This window comes from Festucalex cinctus, chromosome 1, assembly GCF_051991245.1.
Source record: "Festucalex cinctus isolate MCC-2025b chromosome 1, RoL_Fcin_1.0, whole genome shotgun sequence".
In the NCBI taxonomy this organism is placed as follows: Eukaryota; Metazoa; Chordata; class Actinopteri; order Syngnathiformes; family Syngnathidae; genus Festucalex; species Festucalex cinctus.
Window position 1 is genome coordinate 23,396,260 of NC_135411.1, and position 27,680 is coordinate 23,423,939.

General features: G+C 38.6%; 2 protein-coding genes and 1 long non-coding RNA gene across 5 annotated transcripts in view; 2 read left to right on the forward strand and 1 right to left on the reverse strand.

Moving 5' to 3' along the window:
• The window catches only part of LOC144020533 (integrin alpha-6-like), a 25,679-nt gene extending 12,204 nt beyond the window's left edge, over positions 1-13,475 (forward strand). The window contains exons 8-26 of one of the 2 annotated variants that reach the window (XM_077524121.1): positions 496-593; positions 686-813; positions 880-969; positions 2,168-2,229; positions 2,310-2,479; positions 3,642-3,782; positions 5,026-5,141; positions 5,218-5,374; positions 5,453-5,530; positions 5,646-5,725; positions 7,736-7,813; positions 7,910-8,012; positions 8,090-8,260; positions 8,802-8,903; positions 9,081-9,191; positions 10,931-11,029; positions 11,126-11,251; positions 11,330-11,428; positions 12,815-12,961. In XM_077524121.1, the coding sequence (XP_077380247.1) occupies positions 496-593; positions 686-813; positions 880-969; positions 2,168-2,229; positions 2,310-2,479; positions 3,642-3,782; positions 5,026-5,141; positions 5,218-5,374; positions 5,453-5,530; positions 5,646-5,725; positions 7,736-7,813; positions 7,910-8,012; positions 8,090-8,260; positions 8,802-8,903; positions 9,081-9,191; positions 10,931-11,029; positions 11,126-11,251; positions 11,330-11,398 (1,979 nt within the window). In that variant the 3' untranslated portion in view covers positions 11,399-11,428; positions 12,815-12,961. Of the gene's footprint in view, positions 1-495; positions 594-685; positions 814-879; positions 970-2,167; positions 2,230-2,309; positions 2,480-3,641; positions 3,783-5,025; positions 5,142-5,217; positions 5,375-5,452; positions 5,531-5,645; positions 5,726-7,735; positions 7,814-7,909; positions 8,013-8,089; positions 8,261-8,801; positions 8,904-9,080; positions 9,192-10,930; positions 11,030-11,125; positions 11,252-11,329; positions 11,429-12,814 lie in introns of both variants that reach the window. The other variant, XM_077524112.1, reaches the window with a different exon arrangement.
• LOC144020528 (neurabin-1-like) lies at positions 13,214-24,527 on the reverse strand. The gene is made up of 22 exons (XM_077524100.1): positions 24,391-24,527; positions 24,171-24,304; positions 23,900-23,943; positions 23,490-23,596; positions 21,743-23,381; positions 21,040-21,172; positions 20,845-20,965; positions 19,961-20,065; positions 19,729-19,819; positions 19,505-19,639; positions 19,307-19,360; positions 18,833-18,933; positions 17,474-17,602; positions 17,272-17,368; positions 17,160-17,208; positions 16,894-17,030; positions 16,607-16,827; positions 16,460-16,516; positions 15,020-15,227; positions 14,752-14,850; positions 14,423-14,608; positions 13,214-13,915 (listed from the first exon to the last, which is right to left on the reverse strand). The coding sequence occupies exons 5-22, from the start codon at positions 23,195-23,197 to the stop codon at positions 13,697-13,699; spliced, it is 3,597 nt and encodes a 1,198-aa protein (XP_077380226.1). The 5' UTR covers positions 23,198-23,381; positions 23,490-23,596; positions 23,900-23,943; positions 24,171-24,304; positions 24,391-24,527; the 3' UTR covers positions 13,214-13,696.
• LOC144020544 (uncharacterized) lies at positions 22,562-26,676 on the forward strand. Of its 2 annotated transcripts, none has more exons than XR_013283912.1 (3): positions 22,562-23,241; positions 24,188-24,282; positions 26,357-26,676. It is a non-coding gene; the product is annotated as an uncharacterized LOC144020544 (long non-coding RNA). The 2 variants fall into 2 exon arrangements; XR_013283911.1 differs by lacking the exon at positions 26,357-26,676 and adding an exon at positions 24,407-26,350.
• The last annotated feature ends 1,004 nt before the right edge of the window (positions 26,677-27,680 follow it).

Genomic DNA, 27,680 nt, shown 5'->3' on the forward strand with positions numbered 1-27,680 from the left:
TTGTGAGTATTTTTTTTTTAATATTGTCTGTTTACAATGTTTATGCTCAACCCACTGTAACTTTCTCTAAAAACAAAATCTGAATATGTTATTGTAAAATTTCTCTCAAAATAGGCAATATGTTAATTGCTATGCAGTTTCGGGCTATACACTGTAGTTATATTTCACCAGAGGTGGACACTTCTGTCTCTCTGTCGGCTCTGTCGTTCACATCTTCAGCAATTGCTTTATGATGCGAAGCCTGGAAAAAAAAATACACGGACTGAGAACCGACTGAAGCAGGTTTTCGTCCGGATCAGTACAGACAGTCCTTATCAGTCTGTGTATTTTTTTTTTCAAGGCTTCGCGTCATAGAGCACTCATCAAAAATATCTGTCAACAAAAGGGCCCATCTCTGTATTTAAATACCATTAAAATCATGAGGGGGTCCTTAAAAAACAACCAAATGTTTGAGAACCCCTCATTTAAAGTCATGATTCTTCTTCACTGTAATAGACTTTGCAGTTGGAGCCCCTTACGATGACGACAATTCAGGAAATGTTTACATCTACCATGGATCAGACACAGGACTCAAATCCAAGAAAGCAGCACAGGTGCACAAAGAAAACCTCTTGGCCTAGCGTAATGTTGAGAAAATGTCATGATCCGACACTTTTGACAAATGTTCACGACATTTTCGCTGTAGGTTTTGTCTGGCAAGCCTTCAAACGTGATGATGTTTGGCTACTCTTTAGCGGGTAACATGGATCTGGACAAGAACTCCTACCCCGACCTGGCTATTGGATCCCTCTCTGACGCCGTCTTCATGTACAGGTGAATGCTCTGCTCTGTTGTGAATCTCACCTCCTGCCTAGAAAGACGTTCATCCTGTCTTTTCAGAGCCCGTCCAGTCATCGCCATCAAGAAGGAAGTCACTTTCACACCAAAGGAAATCGACCTGACCAAGAAGAACTGTGGGGACAAGTTCTGGTACGTGGGCTCGTACATGAAGCAAGAGCGCAAACTTCAACTCTGACCAAAGAGCCATAGTTTGGTTTACAGATGACGAACGTTGCGCATATTGTTTCTGTTGAACAGAATGCTCGTATTGCCAAAATGACTCCATTTCAGAAAGAAAAAAAAAACATGTTGCTTGAGTTGACAAACACCAAATTGTTCAAGTTGCTATTATACCTTATATTGCTATCACATAACGTTGTGCTCTTCTAACATGAACACACTACCACCCCAAAATCATGTTTGCTGGAAATGAAGCTTCATGAAGCCTCATAAAGCACTAGTGATATTTCTTACTCCTCTAGATGGTGCACTTTGGTTCCAAAGACAAGTGCAATGGAAAATGATGACATTCGCACAGCATCTTTAAACCTACAGTGCCATCTAGAGGAATCAAAAAATATCGGTGCTTCATGAAGCTTCATTTGTCCATCATGTCCATCAACATGTTGCTTGAGTTGACAAACACCAAATTGTTCAAGTTGTTATTATACCTTACATTGCTATCACATAATGTTGTGCTCTTCAAACATGAACACACTACCACCCCAAAATCATGTTCCCTAATTTAGTGATGTGGAAATGAAGCTTCATGAAGCCTCATAAAGCACTAGTGATATTTTTTACTCCTCTAGATGGTGCACTTTGGTTCCAAAGACAAGTGCAATGGAAAATGATTAAATTCGCATGGCATCTTTAAACCTACAGTGCCATCTAGAGGAATCAAAAAATATCGGTGCTTCATGAAGCTTCATTTGTCCATCATTAATTGCTAGTTTAATAGGCTAGAAAATTGCAACGTTATTATTATGCTGTCATCGATTAAATTGGCTTCTGCAGTCTCCATTACAGCATCCTGGTGGGTTGCCAGATTTAAAAATGTTGATTTTCAAATGTTAACAAGCAAGATTTGTCAAGTCTCATGAATAAATCCAAGTCAAGCAGTCTTTCATCAATCTTACCAAAGCAAACCCTAAATCCCAGTCCCAAAATAGGCGACTGAAGTATGATTCGAGTCAAATCATGTAACTCGACTCTCTCACCTACCAAAACTTACAAAGTTCCACAGAAGTTGCTCAAGTAGTTTTCATGTAATGTGCCTTTCTGACTGACTGAATGAAAACATGTTGAATTGCTTTGTGCATCATTTCTGATTGTGTTCCTCCCTCAGCATGAACATTCAAGCTTGCTTCACCTACACTGCCAACCCCAAGAACTACTCCCCGAGACTGAGTGAGATCAATCAGCTTTCCCTTTAAGAAGCACTTTCCCTCTGTTTGTACACCAAAACGGACTCTTGCGTCCCTTTTTAGCGGTTGCCTACACCCTGTCGGTCGACGCTGACCAAAGAAAGAAGAATCTAATCCCCAGGGCCTCCTTTACTCAGCAGTTGGCCTCTGACAGCGACTACGAATCCAAAGGGACCATCGTCTTGGACACCAAAGGAAGGAAACAGTGCATCACACGCCAGCTGGCCATACAGGTCCATACCCGTCCTTCACAGGAACTGAATGACAGCGAGTTGTAAAAGTGATGGGATAAAAGTAACCCAAATGGGTGTGGTAGCTAACCCGGTGCTGCGTCCAAAAGGGACCAAGCTAATGCTGGATTATTTATACCCAGCACATCGTGTTGAGGATTTGGCCCAACATTTTTTTGATCCAGGAAGATGTCAAAACGACGTAAGAGGATTGGGGCAAGTGAAGAGCGTGAATAAAAAGGTTGGCAGGATTCTCACTTTATTCTCAGAATTCTGACTTTAAAGTGAGAATTGTGACTTTAATCTCAGAATTCTGACTTTCAAGCAAGAATCCTCTCTTTAATCGCATAATTCTGACTTTAAAGTGAGAATTCTGACTTAATCTCAGAATTCCTGACAACAATTCATAGCTCTACATCACAGTCAGAATTCTCACTTTAAAGTCAGAATACTGAGATTAAAGTCACAATTCTAACTTTAACATCAGAATTCTGAGAATAAAGTGAGAATTCTCACCTTAAAGAGAATCCTGAGATTAAAGTCAGAATTCTGAGAAAAAATAGTCAGAATTCTGATTTAAAAGAGAATGCTGATTTTAATCTCAGAATCCTGACTTTAATCACAGAAAAGTTTCTGACTTTAATCTCAGAATTTTCAATGAGATAACGAACGTTGCGCATATTGTTTCTGAGTGAGAATTGTGACTTTAATCTCAGTATACTGACTTTAAAGGGAGAATTCTGACTTTGTGATGTACAGCTATGAATTGTAGGGGAAAGTTCTGAGATTAAAGTCAGAATTCTCACTTTAAAGTCAGAATTCTGAGAATAAATAGAGGATCCTGCCAATCCCCCCCCCCCCCCCCCCCCCACTTCACTGGCCCGAATCCTCTTCCGTAAAAAACTACCCGTATTGATGAGTTAAATTTACCAAGAAATGGTTTACCCCAATCATGCTTACAAAAGCAGTGGTGTTACCCACTGAGCGATCTTCAGATCTTCAGCCCATCCAAATTTCAACCCAATCTGCTTCGTCAAAATAATCAACCCAAACTTGGGTACAAGTAACAAATAACCCAGCAAATGGGCTGGGTAAACAAACCGGCACTTTTTTTTTCTCCCCATGTATGTAATGCATGTGACCATAATCCTATGTAATCCCACAGGACAATATTCGTGACAAACTTCGAGGGGTACCCATCGATGTGGATGTGCAGATCCAGAATAGCAAACGCAAACGTAGGCAGAGTTCTTCCGAAATGCCGCCCGTCCTCGACGCTAAAGACGAAGAAACAACTCGTGGAGAGGTATGGAAGACGTATTTGTTTTCTTTGTGGGTATAATACAGGGGGGGATCCTGAGAATATACTCATTCTTTGACTGCATGGTCACAACTCAGTGGTGGACTATCAGAAGAACTGAGCTACATTTACAAACTAAAATCTAATATTTGTTCCATAAAATTGTATTAATGTATTCCCAACAGTCTATTCTTTTCCTTTCGTAGCCTTTGTCTTGGCTGCACTTCTATTACATGTTTGTGGATCTTTTTTTCTTTTTTTTTGTCCAATCAGATTTCTGCCTCTATGTGTTGCCATGTGAATCTATTCTTCCCAGTGGCCCCAGAATCAATGAAGAATCAAAAAGATGTAATACCGTTAGATGAGCGCAAACTATGGAGGACCAAAATGCCAAATTAAAAATGTCTAAATAAATACATATATGAATAAACGTGAAAATAAAAATAGATATAAAAAATACAATTTAAAATTAAATTTAAAAACGTAATATAAATGGAGATAAAAACAAAAAATATCTATATATTCCTAAATAAATAAATAGAAGTAAAAATAATTACAAAAATAAACAATATTCAAAAAGGAAAAATAAATATAAAAATACATGTTGAAATATATATATATATATATATATATATATATATATATATATATATATATATATATATATATATATATATATATATATATATATATATAAAATTAAATATCAATCAATTAATAAAAAGGCTGTGCTCTCACATTTGTTTATTTCATGCTGCAGACGCTCTGTCAGGTCAAAATGTTATTCAAATGAGGGGGCGGTCCTAAGCGTGTCGGTGAACAAGGAAGTCTTGCCGGCTTGCATGGAGAGCTCCAGCAATGGATGACAATCTTGTCCACTGTCGCCACGACTTGTTGTAGAGCAACTCTGATTTTCACTTTTATTCATATATTTATTTACTTAGTCATTCATTTATTTTTAATTTTGGCAGTTTTGGTCTTCCATAGCAAACTAGCGAGTCAATTAGCATTCCAGAGCTGACCACTACGGGACCCTTGCCTCTTTTATATCCGCTTTGGACCTCTTTTACATCCTCTATTCTATTCTGCCTTCTTATAACTGGAATCACGTCGGGGTCACCAGTCAGCTCTCCGATTGGCTCGCAAGTTCACACTCGGCCTCCAGGATTCTGCTTGCAAAAGTTTGTGTGCGGGAAAGTTTGTTTGCATGTACGTTCATCGTGTCATCTGTGTGTTCATATCTTCGTAGGTTCAGTTTTTGAAAGAGGGTTGTGGCAGTGACAATATTTGCCGCAGTAACTTAAAGGTGGCGCATCGTTATGGCTACATGACAACTGATGATGACACCTTCAAACCGTTACCATTGTAAGAAAAAAACAACAACACAAAACATCTTGTTTTTCTTGTGCTTCTCCATGTTTGAAACCTTCGTTGTGTTTAGGGATAACGGCGTGCCAGTGATCTCGCTTAGCAAGCAGAAGGACATCGCCTTGGAGGTCAAGGTGACCAATAAGAACGGGGATGATGCACACGAGGCGTCAGTGGTCGCGACCTTCCCACGTGCCGTCACCTACTCCACTTTCCGCGGCCCACCCAATGTATGATTGCCCACCACCACACACGCAAACACGCTTATATCATTCTTTGTGGAAGTGACCGAAAGACTCTGATTCCAGGTTGTAACTTGCACGGCCAATAAGAACGGCTCCCAGGCTACCTGCGAACTTGGAAACCCCTTCAAACGGGACTCCGAGGTGAGGTTGTTGTTGTCTTGCTACATCGAGCAGCCAAGTGCTGAAATGGATTCTGCGAAGCAACTTTCAGCATTCTTCTTTAATTAAACTACCGTTTGTGTCTTTGCGTTTATAGACAACCTTTTACATTATTCTGGGAACAGCAGGCATCTCGCTAAACACCACACAATTAGAGATTGATCTTCAACCTGACACGTAAGTTTACCTGACCACATTTGCTGCACTTTCACATGAAGTCATTTTACCATCACGTCCGTCACAGAGATTTCAACATTGGCCAAAAATGGTATCTGCTTCAGTTTTGACGACTATATTTTCTCAAATTAAAGGGAAGTCAACCCAAAAATTTAATTTACAGGAATATGTTACATGTGCCTCCAGTAGTCTAAACATGACATGGCATTCTTGCATTTGTGGAATTTGTAATTTTGTAAAAAGTTGGAATTCAACAACAATATCTGAAATCCAAAGCAGCTCTGCCTTCATGTGGTGACTGGTGATATTATACAGTAACTTAAAACTACAGTTGATTTTTTTTTTTTAATGTGAAAATTAGGGGTGTGAATTGCCTAGTACCTGACGATTCGATTCATATCACGATTCACAGGTCACAATTCGATTTGATACCGATTAATCCCGATACAAATTTATAAGTCGATTGTTGCGATTTTTTTATTCAAATTTAGAAAATACTAATCAGTAAACTTGTACAGTGTAAGATTTGTATGAAAATGTATTATTTATTGATCTGAAACTTCAGCCTTATACAGGTTGTAATCTTTTCATGTTTGAACAGCATTGAAATAAAATATTAAGGCTTAATGTTCCATTAATATATTTTTTTCATGCTTAAGGTGTGAAGCCGAAGACGTTTTGGTGAATATTTTTCCATCAAAAATGGATTCGGGAATTGTGCGATGTAATATCGCGATATATTGCTGAATCGATTTTTTTTAACACCCCTAGTGAAAATAATCAAGGGTCCACTTAAGAGTGTGAAGTTCATTTTCACACAAATATTGACTGTAATTATGAATTTGCTATTGCTCTAGAGTGTTTTATTAATAAACCATGTCATACTTCACACAGTAAACAAATGACCTACTGTATTGAATCCTACCAGATGGTGCAAGTGCACCAAATAATATACAATATTCCCTCATTTATTGCGGGTTCATCTTTCACGGCCTCGCTGTTTCACTGATTTTTTACAGCGGAATTTTGTATTTTATTTTATTTTTTACATGCTTTTCGGTTCGTTTATTTTTTGGTCTTTACGCGGCCATATCTCTCGAACCCTACGCCCGACCGAGGACATACGGCCATCTGCGGATTCGCCTTGACGAGATCTTTCCAACGGTGTCTGTCCCGTCGCTGCACGGCATTGTATTACGGAGATAGAAAATATATACAGTGCTGTTTAAAAGCGCTATATAAATAAAGATGACTTGACTTGACTTGACTTGACTGTATAACAAGTAATTTAAAAACACGTACTTTTAATGAAAAAAATGACTGTAAATTTAAAAAAAAAACATAAATGATGAATGAAAAAGCATTCATAATAAACTAAAAATCCTACCAAAACAAAAAAACATATAATAAATGAAAAAATATATATATACTGTGTTGTATACTTAGACTTAGACTTGACCTTATTGATCCCTTTGGGATGGCTCCCTCTGGGAAATTTACATTTCCAGCAGCAATAAGAACAGGTAATAAAATGAAAAAATAAAAATTCAATCAATCAATAAATAAGGTTATTACACCGGAGATTGAATTAATAATAATAATAATAATAATAATAATAATAATAATAAAATAAAAAATAACATTTCAATCAATCAATAATTAAGGTTATTACACCGGAGATTGAATTAAATAAATCAAATTAAATTAAATACAGTACAGTAAAGTGCCATATTTATCCTGTAATAAAAAAAAAAAAATACTTTTAATGAAAAAAGAACATATATTATAATTGAAAAAGCATTTATAATAAAGTAAAAATCATACCAAAACAAAAAAACATATAATAAATGAATAAGTATAAATAACAGATTTTTATTTTTATTTTTTAATTAACACAGATTTCCATTATCGTGGGTAGATTTTGGAACGAAACACCCGCAATAAACGAGGGAACACTGTATATTGTTATACTCTATCATGATGTTGATTGGTGCTTTTGATCCTATGCAGAACCAGCGAGCAGCCGACACTAGCTGCTGTTAAAGCGAAGGCAAACGTGGCCATCATGTTGCAGCTGTCTATTTTGGGGTAACTAAACATGTTCACAACATTTGTATATATTTTTTTAAACGTGTACCTGGACAGAATTGAAGGCAAAATCTCTTCTTTTTTTTTTTTCCTCAGGCAAGCTCAGCCCTCACAGGTGCAATTCTCAGGAAAGGCCAAAGATCCGAATTCCATGAAGACGGAACGTGACATCGGAAGTCCTCTCACACATCAGATCAGAGTGAGTACACAAGACGGTCCCACATCCGCCATCGTGTGACTTCTTCTTCCTGGTTCACATAATCCTGTCCGTTTCAGATCATCAACATTGGCAGGCGCATGGCGGACGTCGGCACTGCCACCCTGCACATCGACTGGCCCAAGACCACGGATCAGAACAAGTGGCTGCTCTACTTGACGAAGGTCACCGCCACGGGCGTGGATCACATCGAGTGTACGCCGAAATCGGAGATCAATCCTCTCAAAAAGGTCAGCGGGGACTAAATGGGACCTGCACTGTGAAAAACTCCCGCCAAATTCAGCAGTGGCGGCCAAAATTTTACTCTAATAAAAAAGTATTTTTGAATTTGCATTTTTATTTTTAAATTTGCATTAAAATGATATTTAATTATTTGTCGTATAGTTATGTTTACAACTTATTATAGGCAATTAAAATTATATTTTGCAGATGTTGGCAGTTTATTACTATTTGTGGTAGGGCTCAGAATCATGGGAATTACTGTAAAGGACCACAGTTGGGCCGTTTGCAGCACCAGGTGGGCATTAGTTGAAGCCCTCTAGAGTGGTTTAGATCCTACTTGGCAGGCAGGACATGTGAGTCGTGTGGTGTTCCACAGGGTTCCATTTTGGGGCCCATTCTGTTTTCATTGTACTCCTCTAAACAGTACGTTTTTATTTGGTATTTTACTCTGAACATTTTCTGTTGTAAAATATGTCCCATGGCTCCATTTTGTGAACATTGATCTAATCTCGCTTGTATTTTTGCGTTTTTTTATTTTTTATTTTAAAGGATGTCAGTAACAGCAGGATTAGAAGGGCCTCAGAAAAGACCCAGGAAGGTGATGGAGGAATTATTTCACGGTTGATGGACAAGAGGAATTCAAAAATTCTGGTAAAAACTACAATACTTTACCACTGGCTTTGTTTTAATCATCTTTTTCATCGTAGTTGTTTGATTTCAGTATATCAGGACTGATGCGGCTGTTAAAAAAAACAACAACAGTATTTTCGTATAGCGATTACGTTAAGTTGAATTTTGTTTGATGGTTGGATGTCTCTCTGGTTGCAGTCATGTGACGACGGGGCCAAGTGTGTGAGGATCAAGTGTCCCCTGCGAGGCCTGGACGGTAACGCAGTCATCACCCTTCACTCTCGTCTTTGGAACGGCACGTTGTCATCGGTAACAGCACACTTCACACTTTTTGAATAAGGTCATTTCAAAGCAGTCCACAAACTTTTGAAAGGTGGCGTACATAGATTATTATTATTATTATTATTATTATTATTATTATTATTATTATTATTATTATTATTATTATTATTATTATTATTGTTGTTATTATTATTATTATTATTATTATTATTATTATTATTTTAAATAAGATCATTTCAAAGCGATCCACAAACTTTTGAATCGTGGCGTACGAAATTATTTTCTTCTTTTTTTTCGTTTCTTTTTTTTTTAAAATAAGGTCATTTCAAAGTCATCCACAAACTTTTGAATGGTGGCGTACATAATTATTTTATTATTATTATTATTTTTAAATAAGGTCATTTCAAAGCGATCCACAAACTTTTGAATCGTGGCGTGTACATTTATTATTATTATTATTATTATTATTATTATTATTATTATTATTATTATTATTATTAATAATATTATTGTGGCGTACATAGATTATTATTCCCACCAACCCTTTTTTTAATTTTTTTATTTTTTTAATAAGGTCATTTAAAAGTCATCCACAAACTTTTGAATGGTGGCGTACATAATTATTTTTTATTATTATTATTTTTAAATAAGGTCATTTCAAAGCGATCCACAAACTTTTGAATCGTGGCGTGTACATATATTATTATTATTATTATTATTATTATTATTATTATTATTATTATTATTAATATTATTGTGGCATACATAGATTATTATTCCCACCAACCCTTTTTTTTTTTTTTTTTTTTTTTTAATAAGGTAATTTCAAAGCGATCCACAAACTTTTGAATCGTGGCGTGTACATATATTATTATTATTATTATTATTATTATTATTATTATTATTATTAATATTATTGTGGCATACATAGATTATTATTCCCACCAACCCTTTTTTTTTTTTTTTTTTTTTTTTAATAAGGTAATTTCAAAGCGATCCACAAACTTTTGAATGGTGGCGTACATAATTATTATTCTTTTTTTCCCCTTTTTTATTGTGATTTTGTGATTTATTTATTTTTTTTGTACAATTTGAGTTTAACAAATAATGAATAACAGATTTGGAAAGTCCCACATTTACTTTGATATTATTTATTTATTTATTTATTTAATTTTATTTTGAAAACACCTCAGAGGCTCTCTTAAAGTGTTCCATGAGTGGCTATCTACCTGCCACATGCTATCTATACATGAAGTTGGAAACAATGTTTGTTAGACCAACAACACATTCAAAAATTTTAATCCAACAACGGCAAATTTCAGTGCTATTAGCTAGCGAGTTAGCTAACAAGCTGATAATACAAACCCCAATTCCAGTGAAGTTGGGGCGTTGTGTAAAATGTAAATGAAATAGAATAGAATAATTTGCAAGTCCTTTTTAATCTATATTCATTTAAATGTACTGCAAAGACAAGATAATGTTCAAACCGATGAACGTTATTGTATTTTATTTATTTATTTTTTCAAATATTCTCTCATTTTGAATTATGCCTGCGACATTTTCCAAAAAAAGTGTAAGCCATATATATCAACAACTCCCAGAAATTCCACTCTGGGCCTGAACTCATCTGAGATGGACTGATGCCTAGTGGAAAACTGTTTTGTGGTCTGACAAGTCCACCTTTCAAATTGTTCTTGGAAATCATAGATGTCGTATAAAAGGAGCATCTGGACTCATTGTGATATTTCTGTTGTTTTCCAAAACAGGATTACAACAAGCTGCATCACGTGGAGGTGATCGTCAAGGCGACTCTGCATGTTGAGAGCACAAGAAAAAACATGGTGCTGCAGAATGCTGAGACCCAGGTACACACACACACACGCATATACAATGATTCTCGATGAAGACGAGAATAACATTCGTTCTGATCAGTCGGACGATCTCTTCTTTTTCCCTTCCAGATGAGACTGACGGCGTTCCCCGAGAGACGTGAGGCCCAGTATGGAGGAGTCCCGTGGTGGATCATTTTCTTGTCTGTTCTTCTGGCGCTGCTCTTACTGGCTCTGTTGGCTTTCCTCCTCTGGAAGGTACAAACACACAAACATCCACGTATAGTTCAATGTGAGGTGATTATGATGATAATCTAACGACTTGCCTCTCCTCAGTGTGGAGTCTGTGGGAAAAAGAGAAAACAGGACCTGTCAGAAAAACAGAGGCTGACAACAAATGCCTAAAGAAAAACAAAAAAATGCAAAAGAAAAAATGTGAGGCTAATTTTACCTGGCCTGCCATTAATGACTGGAAATGGGGTGCATATTTCTGTCGCTTTGTGGTACTTGGATTTAGGCTTTCCTCACTCAAGTTACATGAATGCTGTTATTGCAAAAAATGACTCACTTTTATTGTTTTTTTTTTGCTCATGTGACTATAACTAGAATTAATTTACAGTGGTACCTTAATTTACGAGTGCCTAAAGCATATTTAATGTTATTAAAACTTAATTTATTAAATCCATCCATCCATTTTCTGAACCACTTGCTCCTCACAAGGGTTGCGTGGGGTGCTGGAGCCTATCTCAGCTGGCTATGGGCAGCAGGCAGCCTGAACTGGTTGCCAGCCAAACGTGGATGCTAACTGTATTTTTTTTCTTCAAAGTAGTTTAATTAATAATTAGCAATTATTCTATATACATAACAGTCAATATTTTTAAATGGATTTATCGGTAATCAAATAATTGGTTAATTTATTAGAATTAATTTAATAATGAATACAATTAAAAAGAATGATTCATCATCATCAAAAAGTATTTTGTAGCATATTTATTTTTCTAAAATAAGTTGCTTAAAATTATTTTGACTTTCCTTAAGGTAAAATAGTGTTTTTGTAAATATAAAATAAAATGAAATAATATTTGTAAAATGATTCTAATTAAAAATAATAATTACATTTTTGGTCAATTAGAATCAAATGAATGCTAAAGAATGCATTTTGAAAATTACATTTATTAAAACAAATGTCATATTTTATTACATGCACATAAGTGCTTTTTTTTCCTCTCTTTTTTTTTTTTTTTTTTTTTTTTTTTTAAATATCTTCTCTGCAAATGACCAGGCTCGTATATTTTAAAATTACAGTGTTGGTCAAGCCTGGCTTATTATAATCTTTAATGCCAGCTAAGGGCAATAAAATAATTTATAATCTGTAGGTCCTTATCCTTGAAAAGATTAAGTTGCTGAAAGTGAGGAAAATGTGGCAAAAAAAACAAACAAAAAAACGGCCAAGAGTATGGAGAGAGTAAAGTGACAATTCATTTTTTCAATGTCTTTTTTTTTTTTTTTTTTTTTGCTTGTATGTTTTTACATAGCACAGTGCTCTTTTGCTTATTCATGAATTTTAGTGAGTTGATTTGAGATCTTGAGCTCAGAAGTCAAGGTACCACTGTGCATGCATGGCCTTGGGAAGGTGCCGCCTAACAAGCAAAGACACATTTACAATTTTTATATGCTGTTGATCTTGAGCCTCAGGCCTTCTTCCTTCGGCATCTCTGTGACTTGCTCTTTTCTTTGGCCGCTATTGCACTGACAGCCACCTAACACATTCACACTTTTCTTTTTCGTCACCCCAACATGTCGTCATATTTCTTTCCGCAGTGCGGCTTCTTCAAACGGGCCGAACACGACGACAAGATTCCCAGTTACAACGCAGTCCGGATCAAACGCGAAGACAGAGACGTGAATGCGGATTGGCAAAACCTGGAAAAGAAATCCTGGGTGACAACCTGGCATGACAACAAACATTCTTCTTAATTCTCAATCACATCCTGGTGGAATGTAAATACCAAGTTCAGATCTTTTTTTTAAATTTTCTGCTTCAGGGGCTGCTTTTTAAAAGTCTTAAATGTAAGGACAGACATTGGAAGAGTGTTGTACATGAGCTGGTTCTGAGCTACTATGGCGCTTGTTTTGTACATTTTCTTGTGTTTTGAGTGTAGGGTGGGGATAGGGGAAACGAGAGGGAGGGGGTCAGGGAATTTATACGTTTTTTAAATGTTTGCAATTTTTTGTATTTATTCACTCAAGGGGTACTTTGTTACGCACTATACAGACCAAAGAGTCATGTCATGCTAATGTGTGACTTTTTATTTTTTCCCAACAATGCATCTGCCTTAATTAGTACAGTTTGGAAGGACTGCAGCGTGTAAAAGCAAAGTGGAAATTAGCAAATAGAAAATTTCAAAGAATAAATTAAAGTTGCCATACTCATGTGTATGTGTGTAATATAATTTAAAAATTAAAGAGAGTTGAAAATGGACTTTAAAGCTTTTTAAAAAAATTTTTTTTTATTAAAACGACATTTAAAATAACACAAAGTATAAAAACAATTGAACAAGTGCTGCAAGTGTGAGAATTTTTGGTCTTCTCTCATAACATAAAAACAGCTTCTCAAGGAAATGCGAACCATGATCACCCTTTTGTGATATGGCAAATGCGCATCCATGCTGGTGGATATTTTAGTTCTTCAGATAAGTCCTTCTAGAGGAGCGACTCGCTTCTCGCCATTCTTCCGCTACGTCGTAGCAGAGCGGACGTGTTCTCGATCACCACACCTTCACTTTCAAAATTTCTCTCTTTCCGCTTGGACGACTCCTTCCGCCTCTTCTCCCTTCCCCGCTCTTCTTTGTCCTCGCGTCTCTTCATCTCCTTCAGCTTCTTCTTGAGAGACGCGCGGTCACTTTGGCACACGCCCATGGCCTGACAACACAAAGGAAGCAAGATGGTGAGGGCAACATCCTGATGAGACTGGAATGGTTTTGCACCAAGTTGCTTTTACAATCATTTTCCACCAGAGGGCGACCAATACCCAATTGAGGACCCATACAGTATATGTGTGTGTTTTAATGGATTGTTTAATAATTATAAATGAAAAAATACAATTACCAAGGAAACAAGTTTGCCTGTTTTATAAATAAATTGAATTATTGCTTTTTATATAGTATTGGCGATCCAATCCAAACTTAGTTGAGATCTGTTTTTGGTTTCAAATCTAAATTTATTTGTATGAATCTTATTCACGTATGTAGGACTTTGATTAATAAATAAAAATGCATTCCAAATGAATTATAAATGAAATACTATTAAAGATAAAATGTATGACAATATGTTTTTGTTTTGTTGATCTTGTTCCACCAATTAAGTGATGTTTCCAAATTTCATGTACTACTACTTCTTTAAATAGCCGCCATCAATAATTAATCTGACCTTGAGTTTGTCCGTGTCCATGCTAAGCAGCTTTTCTCCATCCACCCCTCTGGCTGCAAAGTCACTCATGTATTGTTCCATGTTCATGGCCACCAACCACAGACACACCTGCTGGCTGCTCCACTCTAACACTGGTCGACTTTGCCACTGGTTGTTGTTCACCGGCAACGGATCGTCATCCAAGGTCTAATCGTAAAGAGCGCAATAAATAAATGCAGTTCAAGGTGTTCAAAAGTTGGTCTTGGGAGGAAAAACAACAGCATCAAGCATGCGCTACGTAAGAGGAGGCAGGAAGTTGGGAAGGCAAAGGGAGGAAAGGAAAGACTTACCTCTGTGGATGAAAAGGTGAAAGTGTAAGAGTGTCCAGAGAGAGAGTGATTTGAGCCGGGCCCCGTCATTCTCAAGCTATCCATTGGAGAGCCAACACGCTGCAACCAACACAGACTTTCAAACGCTTGACACCCGCATGTGCATACTGTACGTGACTTCAATTGACCAATACTGAGGCTGTTAAGGAGGATTACAAACAGATACTTGCCCACTCGGTGCCAGCGCGAGCACATGCAAGCTAGCATGTTAGCGGTGTTTTCTTCATACCTGATCAATTCGACCAGAGGTGGTCAAGTACGGCAAACTGCTGCTGGACAAAGATCGCAGTTTCTCCTTGCCGCCTCTTTCCTTCCCCTCTTCCTTCTCCCTGCCTCGCTCTCCGAACCAGGCGAAGGGCAAGCAGGACGGCATGGAGGTCAAGGAGCCTGAAGGAGAAACTTCAGCCGGCTCGTCCGCCAGGTCGCCACAAGACCCCCTGGACACATTCAAGGACATGTATTGTGTGGCAAGAGTTGTTTCAAACTTTTAACACCATGTGTCATCTTGTGCTGTTTATGCTCTTGTTTTGTTTCTGGTTTGTCTCTTACCTAAGCTGCTATTGTTTATTTTTCATCACCATTGCTGGTATGAGCTGTTGATGTCATGTTAGTTAATTAACATGTTGTTTGAGTTGGTTCTAAACTCTGTTTATCAGGATTCATGCTGTTGGTTACTGAAAGTTTGCAGGAAAGTAGCTACATTTATTTTCAAAGCTTGATATCAATTACATTGGGAGTGGGACTTGAGTTTTTCTTCCTCCACTCCTTTTCATGTTAGGGTTAGTAAAATTTGTCTAGTGAAAAAAAAAAAAAAAAAAGATATATATTGTTGATGTCAATTGCTGCCTGAAATAAAATTAAAAATGAAAATAATGAATGAGAATCTTCAAAAATATTAGCTGCTCCAAGTACCGCCATCATAAACAATGTACATTAGACCCAAGTATTCATTAAAAATGAGGCATGTTTTCATCCTAAACGTATAAAAATTACTATTGTTAGCCACTGTAAGATTATGCACAATTGAAACGTTTCATTCATCGAATCTGGCTTCAGAAAGTGTTCCTATATTTTTGCTAGATAGCTAGTTGTGGTGGACTCAACTTGGCATTGCAAATCGTGCAGTTTGGATGCTGACTCCTATCACTCAAATCTCTACATATAGCGCATTTTAAAAACAACCACCGCTGTAGCAGATAGAATGAAAACAGCAGAGGCCCCACAATTGAACCCTGTGGAAAACCATGTTCCATTATGTAGTACATGAAAATTCATATTGCACACTCATTCAACCATTTTTTTGTTTGCTTTTGCTCGACATAGTTATGATGAAGGGATTACAGTCATAATGAAATTACCACCAAATCACCAAAACCCAGGGGTTCAAGTGAACCCAGGTTAAGAAGCACTGGCTTAGCTACGAGCGTAATTCTGTTTGATTGTATTGCATGTTTTACAAGTTGTACATTTTAACTTGCTGATTTTTCCCCCCACCTACCTTTCATGGTACATATAAAACAGATGCGCATTTCCGGCTGGCAAGACAATTTGTGAGTAAGTGGAGATGATTATTTCAGCATATTGCTGGTGTCAGGCAGAATCCTGGCATCTCCAAAACTATGGCTTTTCAGGAATGCTTGATAAGCAGCAAGACAATTATCAACCATACCTGGTGGACCTTCTTTGCAGTTTTTCACTTCTCTTGCTCAGAGACTTTCGAAGGGCACTGTGTGACAACAGCATCATCAAATCCCAGAAAAACTGAAAACATGTCGAAATGTTGAGAAAAAAAAAAAAAAAAAAAAAAAAGGTGCACCTGAAGTCAGGCATTTTCTTTTTGGATTTCCTGCATGTGGAGGACTTGACTTGCGGGGTGATGACGTTTGTGTTAGCGACGTAGACTGGAGGCGTGAAGACGGACGCGTCGACGGGACTGTTGACCGAGAAAGAGGACGAACTGGAAAGTTCAACTTGGCCGCTCGTCCGTCCGACCCCGTCCGACTGCGATCCGCTCTCCTGCGGCTTTTCGCCTTCTTCCTGCTCATGTGACAATGTGAAGCAGCATTCGGGCCCAGCATAAAAATGACGTTTTAAACCTCACACCTCTTTCTTCAAGCTCTCCCTGAGCTTTTCTCGAGAAGGTGGATGGCGTTTGCACCTCTGGGCCAGCTGACCTCGCGCTATGTGCGCACTGCAGTCCAGTCGCTGTGTGTGAGGAACTGCGACGAACCATTCAGGATCTGATATAAAATTGAGAGACATACAGACACATCACAAAGACAAAGTTACGTGTTTACTCTGGCACAGCGTTTTGTTTAAGTAGTTACAAATGTATTAAAAAAAAAAAAATCGTGTAAGCTGCTTCCTACCTGGGGCTAATGACTCCACAGCAAGCGACTTCCCTTCCTTCCTTTCCAACTGAAAAATCAGATATGTTGAAGTTAAATATTGGTGCAATGTATTTCGAGAAGCTACCCTTACCTGAAGTTGGAGCCTTTCAATGGTTTCCTTCTGCTTGTTGTGTCTCTCCTCCATTTCTTGACGCAATTCTGCTTCTCTGCTGTCCGCTTCCTCCTCCCTGAGTAAACGTTGTTTAAAAAGTGGAGTCCCTCAGAGGTTCGGAGACGGCTTATATTGCGCACTCCACAGCTAACTGGCTAATAGAGAGGAATTAAACGATTACCTGCTCTGGTACTCTCTGACCAGTCTCTTGGCCTTGCTATACTTGACTTCCAGGCTGTCTGATTGGCTCTGGGCATCAGCCAGTCGCTGGCTCACCACCCTGCATAGTGTCTGGGCCTCTTGCCAATACCTGAGAGTCACAGAGAGGCTGCTCAAACAACAATAAGTCTGGTAGAGGAGCCTGCAACTTTAGAATCTCTCCAATGGTGGCTTGTAGTAAAGGGAAACACCAGTTGTCTTTTCTATGAGAACCCCAGTTCTACTACTATAGGGATTATGTAATATTGGTGAAAAGTTACAAGTTGTGTTTTAATTGCCATGACTTGATTAACTTTTGACCATGTTTAAAAGGCGAAGTCCAAGACGTTCTATGTGTCCCCTCTTGACTCTTAAAGTGGAATTCAACTCGATATTCTCTTTACAATAATGAGGTCTATGCGGCATCACATTACCATACTCTTGTATTTGTGGAATACGAGTCAAGCAGCAAAATCCACCAGTTTTTATCCATCTCAGGGGGAGGCCATTTTGTCATTTACTGTCTAACTGACTGGAAAGTTGCCAAGAAAGGGTATGACCAATCACGGCTCACCTATTTTCTGAGTTTGGCTCAGTTTCCAAGCTGACCATGATCAACTGTGATGTAATTTTCAGGTCGACAAGTGGCAAAATGTCCGCCCTCCTTAGACGGATAAAAACTGGTAGATTTTGCTGCTTACAGTAATTGATATTCCGCAAACAATATTAATCAAAATACAGTGTTTAGACATAGAACATATTATTGTTAAGAACATTTGGGGGTTGACTTCACTTTTAAACATGGCATTCTGATTAATACTGTATTTATATGAATTAAGCAGAAAAATCCACACATTTTTATCCATCCCAGGAGGCGGCCATTTTGTCTTGTACTGCCATTTGCTGTCGACAAATCACAGTGCCTAAGGGGTCGGCTTGCCAACATCACATGCCCAAACCCAGAAAACGGGTGAGCCGTGACAATCGTGATCTGAGCAACTGTGATGGAATTTTAAGTCGACAACAAGAGTCAAAACGGTCACCACCCCCTGAGATGGATAAAAACAGGTGGATTTGTCTGCCTAATTCATATTCCAGAAACAAAATATTCACCAGAATGCCGTGTTTAGACTAGTGGGGGCGTGTACAACATATTGTAAAGAAACATTTTGGGTTGACCTCCTCTGTAATGATAAACGGAATAGAATGGACAGATAGATGTTTACTTGTGTCACCAATTGCTGTCAATCGAAAAAAGGATCAAAATTAGGCAAATTGTGGTTTAAATCCAGCCAACATACAACAAAATGTAACACATAAGATAATGGAGATGGTATCCCACTTATCCAGCTTGTCAGCTTTCTCTTCTTCATCCTTGACTTTTTGTTGCAGCTCTGCCTTCTGGCACTCCCATCTCGTCTTCTCTTCCTCATGTGCCTTTAACTGCACGGAGAACAACATTGGTTTAGTAATGTGTGCAGCATATGGTGTATCCAATTCACAAAGGAATATGCTTATCCTTTCATCAGTCCAATGCCCAAAGTGAGTTATTTTTAGCAAACTGGCTTCAAGACTTTGAAAACAACAAATAAAAGAGTCATTGATGTCTCACGGTTGGATAAAGCAAAGAGATTTTGGGACTTGCTTTCCCATTTTTTGCCGGAGCAAGAAGCAGACATGAAGAGGTGGCCTGTGTCCTAATAATGCCATGTCGCACCATCTCATCGGCCATTAAAATGGGTCAGACTGTTCCAAATGTGAAGGGTAGTTTATGAATATTGGGTTTGTGCGAGTGAGTGCAGAATGAGTGACCTACCTTCTCTCGAGCAATTCGAAGCTGGGTTGTTCTTCTTTTCAGTTTGGATTGAAGCTATTGACACAACAATTACAAAAAATGTGCAAGTTAAACTAAGGGTGACAGAAAAACATCTACATTTCCAAATATACTGAGTTGGCATCTCCCATTTGTGGTTACTTACAAGCCCCTCAAGTTTGTTTTGTGCCGATATAGTACCTTCTGGTATTTGAGGCACAGTTGGTCGTTATCTAGACACGATAGCAGAGACATGTCCTCCACTTCATCCTCACTCTCATCCTCAGGTATGAAGACAGCCTCAGACATGCTGACATCAGGTTCTGAATCTGCACTCTGTTGTGAGCCCAGATCAGAGAATTTCTTACTATACATGACTTTCTTCAATCACATCTTCTGGTTTGGCAATACTGTAGATAGGGAACCTTTTGTGATGCCTTCTCCATTTCCAGGCTTTCGTTGACTAAGCGCGCCACCTCACTCTCCACTCCCTCCTTGTCTCGGCCAATCAGAAACCTTGCGGCAGAGAAGAACAAATCAGATTCAATGCATACAAATACTGCTGAACATAGACACGTCCAAAAATGTTGCTTAATTGCATGCACTACGAAAGCCCTTCAGTGGGGAAAATATAAAAGATCAATGTGAATAACTTACTTGACCAGGCCTGATGTATTTTTGAGTACTGTTGCTGCAAACAACTGGGACACTCCTACCAAACTCACACCATCCACCTCCACAATCTGATCATTCACGTGAATCCTATATAAAACCAAATAACAGTTTGTTTATTTTTTGCCATTGGCTCTATTTAAATACATCATATAAATTTTACGCAGGCTAATAAGAGCCGTTGGAAGAGCCATCTAATCACACATAACACATAAAAGAAAAAAAAAGGTGCCCACAAGTACTAGTTACCCCCAAGGACAACATGAGTAGCCCCTGAGTCTGTTTTAAAAATAGCTCACCAGTGACGAGACATTGTGACTTATCAAGAAAAATTTAAAAAAGAAGAAAATATTGACATTTACTTATTTCCTTCTTAGTTTCTTTTAAACAAAATATCCTAGATTTTGTTAAAAGAAAAAAAATAAAATGGCCTGTGTTTTATTAAGGGAAATTATGCTGTTTTTATTTACCTAAACATTTTTTTAAAGGACATTTTAGAGCTGTAATTTTAATACCACAATATTTTTGCTCACAGTCATCAGACCTTCAGAATCTAATATTGGCCCATGCCTACATATCAGATTCAGGTTCATATTCAGCGTTAACGGTTAAAATTGCAAATTTGTGAACGTGGAAGGAATGTTCTGTATCCATTAAGGCCTTCACCATTAGACATTATTGGTAGACAGTAGATTATACATTTCAAAAAATAAATTGCTAATTGCACACTGCACAACTGAGGTGGCCTCCAAGTTCTGTTTGTTATGATTACACAATTAGTTACCATGCCACAGACGCATGGAGTCTTACTTTAACCAATGTTCTATTATAATTCTTCCTGAGGAAAAGCCCGATTTTCCATATTGTACCTTCCGTCCTTTTGTGTTGCTCCACCTTCAGTGACTGTCTTGACAAAGATCCCAAGTTTCTCCAGACCCTGGTCCGCTCCTACCCCCATTCCAATGATACTGATGCCCAGCCCATCATCTCCTGCAAGAAAGAAAAAACAACAAGGCTGTAATGTTTCATCATTCAGAATTTTAAAACTGGCAGGGAAGACAAACCCTTTTTAATTTCCACTTCAAAAACATCCATTTTGTCCACTCTCTTCTCCAGCTCATACTCGGCTGAGGCGGACACTGGGTCAATATCGTCATTGCGTCTGTTGTAATCCGCGTTACAATAAGTGCTGTACACCTGGAAGACAAGGACAAGCACACATCAGCGACAGGAGAGATAGAGAGACAACTAAGCACAGCTCATTGGAACTATGTTCTGCTACTTAAGACTAAACGATATTATTATTAGAAAATCTAATTAGCTGTGTATTTAAAACTCACCTTGATACCAATTTTCCAATTTTTAATCCTTGGTTACAACAAAGCATAATACTTGAGCCCTTAATTTTGTGCCATTTGTTTGTGGGGGGGGGGTTTGTTAAACATTACGTTACTACTTCTTTGTGTGTGAAATATTTACTTGGCTTATCTATTATCTTCAAATTATATTGATGTACAGCACTTGTTTCAACTGCTGTTGTTTTTAAAACTGACAAAAAAAGCTGAGTAATTTCAACTATTGAATCAATTTAATACTATGTAAACCGCAAGAGTCGAGTGATTGTATTTGAATGGAAGCCTGACAGGGTGAAGCATGTGGGATCTTGTCTTTTCTCCGCCCTGACACACAAACATGGCCGTAGGCTCGCATTTCTCTATCAACACACTCACACAGCGACACCGCAAAAGTCTTGTTAGATTTGCTCACCTTGATTGGTGCTGAGGAGAAACGGACCTTTCTCTTTGAGCCCTCTGTGCCATCTTCATCATCCTGGTCAGACAGTTTAGGAATGCCAGGAATCTCTTCATATTCCAATGAAAGCCTGTTACCTGTGAGGAGAGAAATTTCCGGATCTTCTGCTTGAGAGGTTGCATGCTCGGACTCCTTCTCTAAATATTTGTTCTCAATCGCACAAAGAAGTGGTTCCTTGACTCGTCCCTCGCTGCTTCCTTCTCTTCTCTCATCTTCTTGTGGCTCCATATTGGCACAATCCTGCATCTCCGGTGTCACACGAGCTTTCTCTTCAACTTCACATTGTGTGCAAGTCTCCTTAACATCCTCTTTTTTGTTATTTTCTCGCAAGACTTCACCCATGTCGCAGTGCTCCTCTCTTTGCTTGTCAGTACGTTGGCTCGGCTCCTCCCAAGAGTGTTCATTCACCTGCTCATACTTGTCCGCTATGAAGCTACAGTCTCTTGCGATTAGTTCCATCAAGCAAGGATGTGACATTTCCAAACTGGGATCGTCAAAAACGTCATCCACCAGGTCTTCAAAAGATACATTGTTACCCACAAAAGCCCCTCCCTTATTTACAAGCAATTCTTTATCCTTTTCGTCACTATCATCACTCTCTGAGGACTTCACATGGACAAGTTCTGCCCTGAGAGGCTCCTCAGGAGTCAAGCTGGAGCAAGGAGACACTCTTTCAGCCTCTTCTTTCTTTGATTCACCCGCTGGGGTGTGCCCATGCTCCTCAGTGCTAGGAGATTTAATTGCTTCCCCACTGAGGACATCTGACATAAGAGATTTAAGGCTTGTTGTTAAATAGGTCTTTGGCAAGGACATATTTGCAAGGTGTTCTTTTGGACATTTGTCTTCATCCAAGCTATCCTGTTCGTCTTTGCTTAGAGAACATTTGGACGCGCCACTACTAGCACCCGACATTTTAGTCTCAAACAACTTCCTGGTCACTGAGAACTTTTGCGCTAGAGCAGCCCGGTCTATGTCCTTTATCTCCTCTGATCTGGTGGGTTTATCTTGTAAGAAGGTTTCAGGCGTGGACATGCTGGCGGTGGAAAACGGTTGGAGCTGCATGTTGGGATTCTGGGGAGAAAGGACGGCTGTGGTGCTAGAACTACACTGCCCTGAGCCACCAATTTGTCTCAGCTGCTGGCTGTCCATTTGGAGGAAGATGTTGTCCCTAATTTTAGGACCTCTGGTGCTGTAGGTTCTTCCTCGGCCGCCGCTTGGGTGGGTCACAGGGGGATCAGAGAGGCTGGTTGGTCGACCTGACTGGTGCACAGAAGACCGGGAAGAAGCAGCCCTGGAGCCATGCTTTAAGCCAGTCCCACTGTCAAATGAACATTTAATGGCGTGGAAGTCAGACTCGTATGAAATCCTGTGAGGAGAGGCACTTCGGCCTTTGTGGTCTGTCCGCATCATTGGGATAGGACTGGAAGTGAAGGGAAAACGGCTAGCCAACTGTGGTGAGATTAGAAGTATATATACTGTGGAAGATTTTATATTTAATATGCTGGTAAAATGAGCTGGTGTTCAAGTGGCCAAAGAAAAGTCAGTATCCAAAAGGCAAAACCTCTCCACGAGGGGTGGTGTTGAACGTCAAATACTAAAGTAAAAAAAAAGAAAAAAAAAAAAGGGTTTGTTAAAAACACTAGAAATACAGGTTGTCGTTGCTCGTAAGTGTCTCCACAAAAGTGAAAAGAGGTCGACTCACCGAGCAGCAGAAAGTGAGCAACTTTCTTCGTTTGTGTCGTCGAACATGTACCAAGTCCCACGCAGGTTGACAGTTGTTACAATTAGCTTGTTTGCTGCATTCAATGACTGTAGGAAATTGACCAAGTGATATTTCCTTTTTGTGTTTTGTTGTACAATATACACAGAATGACACTTTCTACTTCATTAAACTTTTTAAGAGTTAAATTAAAGTAATTTTAACCCATTATCAAAAATCTTTCTCGAACGTAAACGCGTCGTTTACGGAATTTACGGCCGTCAGTTAAAGCGTCATTTTACAATTTTTCTCTCATGTGAGGCGCGCGCCGTTTTAAAGATTAAAACACAGTTTTCTGTTTGTCATTATTATTGCGGACCAAAGCACTAAAATAAAACCTTTTTACGTCTTACCGTGAGTGCTGTCGCTTCGGAGACATGTGCAGGCGTCTCCCTCACTACGACCAAGACAGACAGATGGCGACTCATGTTTCTAAATACTGTAAATGGATAATCCCTAGTAATCCTGTGTAAACGACTCCAGTAACTGTGAAACACTGACGGTGAGTGGGTACCAACACTGGGGCATCTATCTATCTATCTATCTATCCATCCATCCATCCATCCATCCAGACTACAATATACCATTAAAATGCATTAAATGAATGAACAAAACTGCACTTACCTCTACTTGTGTTGTAGCATCACCGTCCATTCAGATGGTCAACTTCTCTTCATCTACTGATATTCTCAGAGGAATGCCTTGTACGAAAACACACCTGTGTTCATCAATGCAGGTTAGTGCATTCAGCCACCAACCTGCATGTAAGCGTGTGAAGCAAATGAGAGCAGTGGTGCAGTACCTGCTAATGTACTCCGGATGTGTGAGTGTATGTGTGTCTCACCTGTGTGTTGGCACAGTGTATCTTGTGTCTCTGTGAAGCGAACTTGTGTGGCAGATGGACCCGACTGGACTCAGCTACACAAAGCAGACCAGTTCCACTCACTGTGACCTGGATCTGAATGGAGACCATTGTCCCAGGTGGCAATGGGACCTAGATGATATAAATAGTGGCCAATGAAAATGCCATCGTTGAAATGAGGTGAACCAAATGAGGCAGGGGAGGGCTGGAAAGTAAATTAAATATTGGGAGAAATTAGATTAATTTGCGATGGGAATTAAAGTACATTTTGACATAGCCAAAGGATAGTTTATTGATGTTAAGCTTGGATCATTTGAGATGGTTGGTTCCAAACATGTTCTGGATGGGAACACAAGAAGTAATGCCAAAACCTTAGCTGATCTAAGCAGAGACAGAAGATGGAAAAGTGAGAAATGTAACATAATTATTCTTGCACTGATTTTCTAGTTTCCATCTTTCTCTCCAGTGGTCATCTTGACTTCACAGAGTAACTCTGTATTCTTCCTCCACATGACTGTCACTTAGATGCACACACAGTCAAGTTTAGTAAACATTGCCTCTTCGTGATATCCACTTGCCATCAAATGTTTTGGAATATGTAATTTGGTCAAGTAAATTAGCCCCATGGCAACAAGGTGAAGTCTGTGCTTGCTCGACTGCCTCACACTTGATAGGTCCTGAATTCGTATATCAGAACTGGCCCTCCGGTTTTCTCCAGGTATAATCCAGCTTCCTCCAGCATCCCCAAAATACGTATGTTAAACTTCATTGAAGATTCTAAATCAGTGGTCGCCAACCCAATCAGAATAAAATGATAGAAAATTGATTTCTGGTGATAATATACGTTTATTGCAAAGTCAGAGAACTGACATCATTAATCACACCATTCCATGACACACTTTTTCATAACACATATTGTGCCATTTTCAATTGAAAACTGTTCCTAGGTGTCTTAATAAAAAGTGCAATTTTTTGGCATAAAACAAAACATAAAGGAGCAACAAATTACAACACACTTAACATCCACTTGCTACACCCTATTTTTGTATTAGTTTTTGTGGGGCAGTTCTGACACAAAAATGTAAATAATAGCGAAAGCAGAGAAAATCATATATTTTTCCAGCAAAACATCAACAACCTGTCAAATTACACTGATTGATTAGTCATGTATTGATGCAATTGGGGTAAAAAAAAAAAAGTAGCGCAATACTTGGCTACCACCAACAGAGGCACTGTTGATTCATTCACACATAAAGTGGACTATGGCAGGCAGCTCCTCTCGGGGAGGATAATTCTGCTGCACTTTGAATCAGGGAGATTATCTTGTCCCGGTAAGGGTAACATTTAAAAAATAACGTCATTGATTCATTTGATTCTTTTTCAGTAGGGTGCTTGCTCTGATTTGAGGTAAACGAATAAGAAATTGTAAATTCAGTAGTGCTTGACCAAGGAGTCCAAATCGTGCACCCTGTGTCGATATTTGTGTACTGCAAGTTTGTTGTTTACATAATATATCAATGCAAGGCATACGGGTTGCCAAGTTTACCAATATCATCAATGACTTAACAAATGCCTACTATGTAATTTATATTATTATTCATATACTGTAACTATTATCCGCTGAATATTGCCCATGTCTGACATTAGTTGAAATACTCACACTGACACTGATAGTAAAAACTTGCCTAATCAGCCCGTGAAATGACATCATGTGTGTAGTAGTGTCGTGTAACAGATGCACAAAGACAGGCGTGAACATCTCCACGCTCATTGTGGCAGGTTCCCAATGCACTCTAATTCTTTCAGTGTTAATGTACTGAACAATCTTACCAATGACAGACTTTTCAAAAAATTAGGCAAGGAGAGGCCTATTTTAGTGATGATTGTTATGATTCCTGTGACCCACTTGTGTGTTACCACTTTATTTTCTGTTTCCTCATGTTCCAAGGGCCCTTCTACAGCTAATTGGATGGATCTTGTTGCTGTACTGTGATACAACAACCTCCATACAGAAGACTTTATACCCATTTTTAGATTGCAGAATATTATGTACCATTTTGAACATCTTGATCCATTTGCTTCACCGCACCAGGCTGGTTTACACAACGCTTCATGCAAAGTTACTTCATTTTCCCCTAGTGTGCACTGGTGCATTTTTGCAAGCCGACTGAACTTTTGAGGGGAAACAAGCAGATGTCTTGAGTGAGCTTCCCCCTTTGCTGTAATTACTGACAGAACTGCTGTTGATATTAAATGGAAAGCACTTTCAGTTTCACCCTGTGCCCATTTTCTTCAGAGTAGTTTCTCAAAAATAATGTCATTTTTAAATATTGACATCATCAATTTCAAAGTGAAATAGCGAGCCAGTGCAAAATCTGGCGATTCAAAGTGATATGGAACCGTGGAATATCTTGCTTCTCCCAATATAATGTTGCAATCTTCCACAGATGTTAAAAAAGGAGCCAATTTTAAAAAAAGGAATAAGTAGAAAATTCAGATATCTGCTTGTTCTCAAACGTAGGGAGTCAAAATTGTCGTCAGAAAAATACATATTGAAGTATTGATAGAGCACCTGGAATTTCTACAAAAGTAGGGGAGACCGGGGCTAGTTGTCACAGTGCAATTTTCTTTGACTTCAACTCTTGAACGAGAAAGTGGAATACTAATTTTCCTCGTATAAATGGTCAGGGAATGTGTCCTGTCTGAGAAGTGAATAGCACATTGTGAGCTGAGATGAGTGCCAAAGTAAAATATTGCAACTTCATAGATTTTGAAACAAGCGTCGCACATAAACAAATTCTAGCAGCAAATCATGTGCACTTGTTAGAGGAGAAATTCAGGCAAGAGCAAGTTTTAGCCAACATGGTGGTTTGGGGCAACGTGTCAGTTTGGGGTTTGTTGTCACATATGCAATGCAAAGAATGGGCCAATGAAAAATGCACCTCTGGCAACTCAGTTTACGTATGCCAGAATTGCACTTCAGGTTATGAGTCTGAAGAGTGAGAAAATTAGTTTGCCAGGTTTTGTTTCATTAATTGTTTAAAAAAGGATTTCCCAGTTGTTGTTGGAACTAAAGTATGTCCGCATTTCAGGACTTGTTTAAAGTTTCATGATGAACCATCCATCCATTAACCGAAATGCTTTTTTTGGGGGAATTTCAATTTAATCTCAAATTTCAGTTTGCTCAATGACTATATGGTAAATTTTCACGATCAATGATAAACAATTTCTTTGGCCAAAAACAAACTAACTAACTAACTAACTAACAAAAA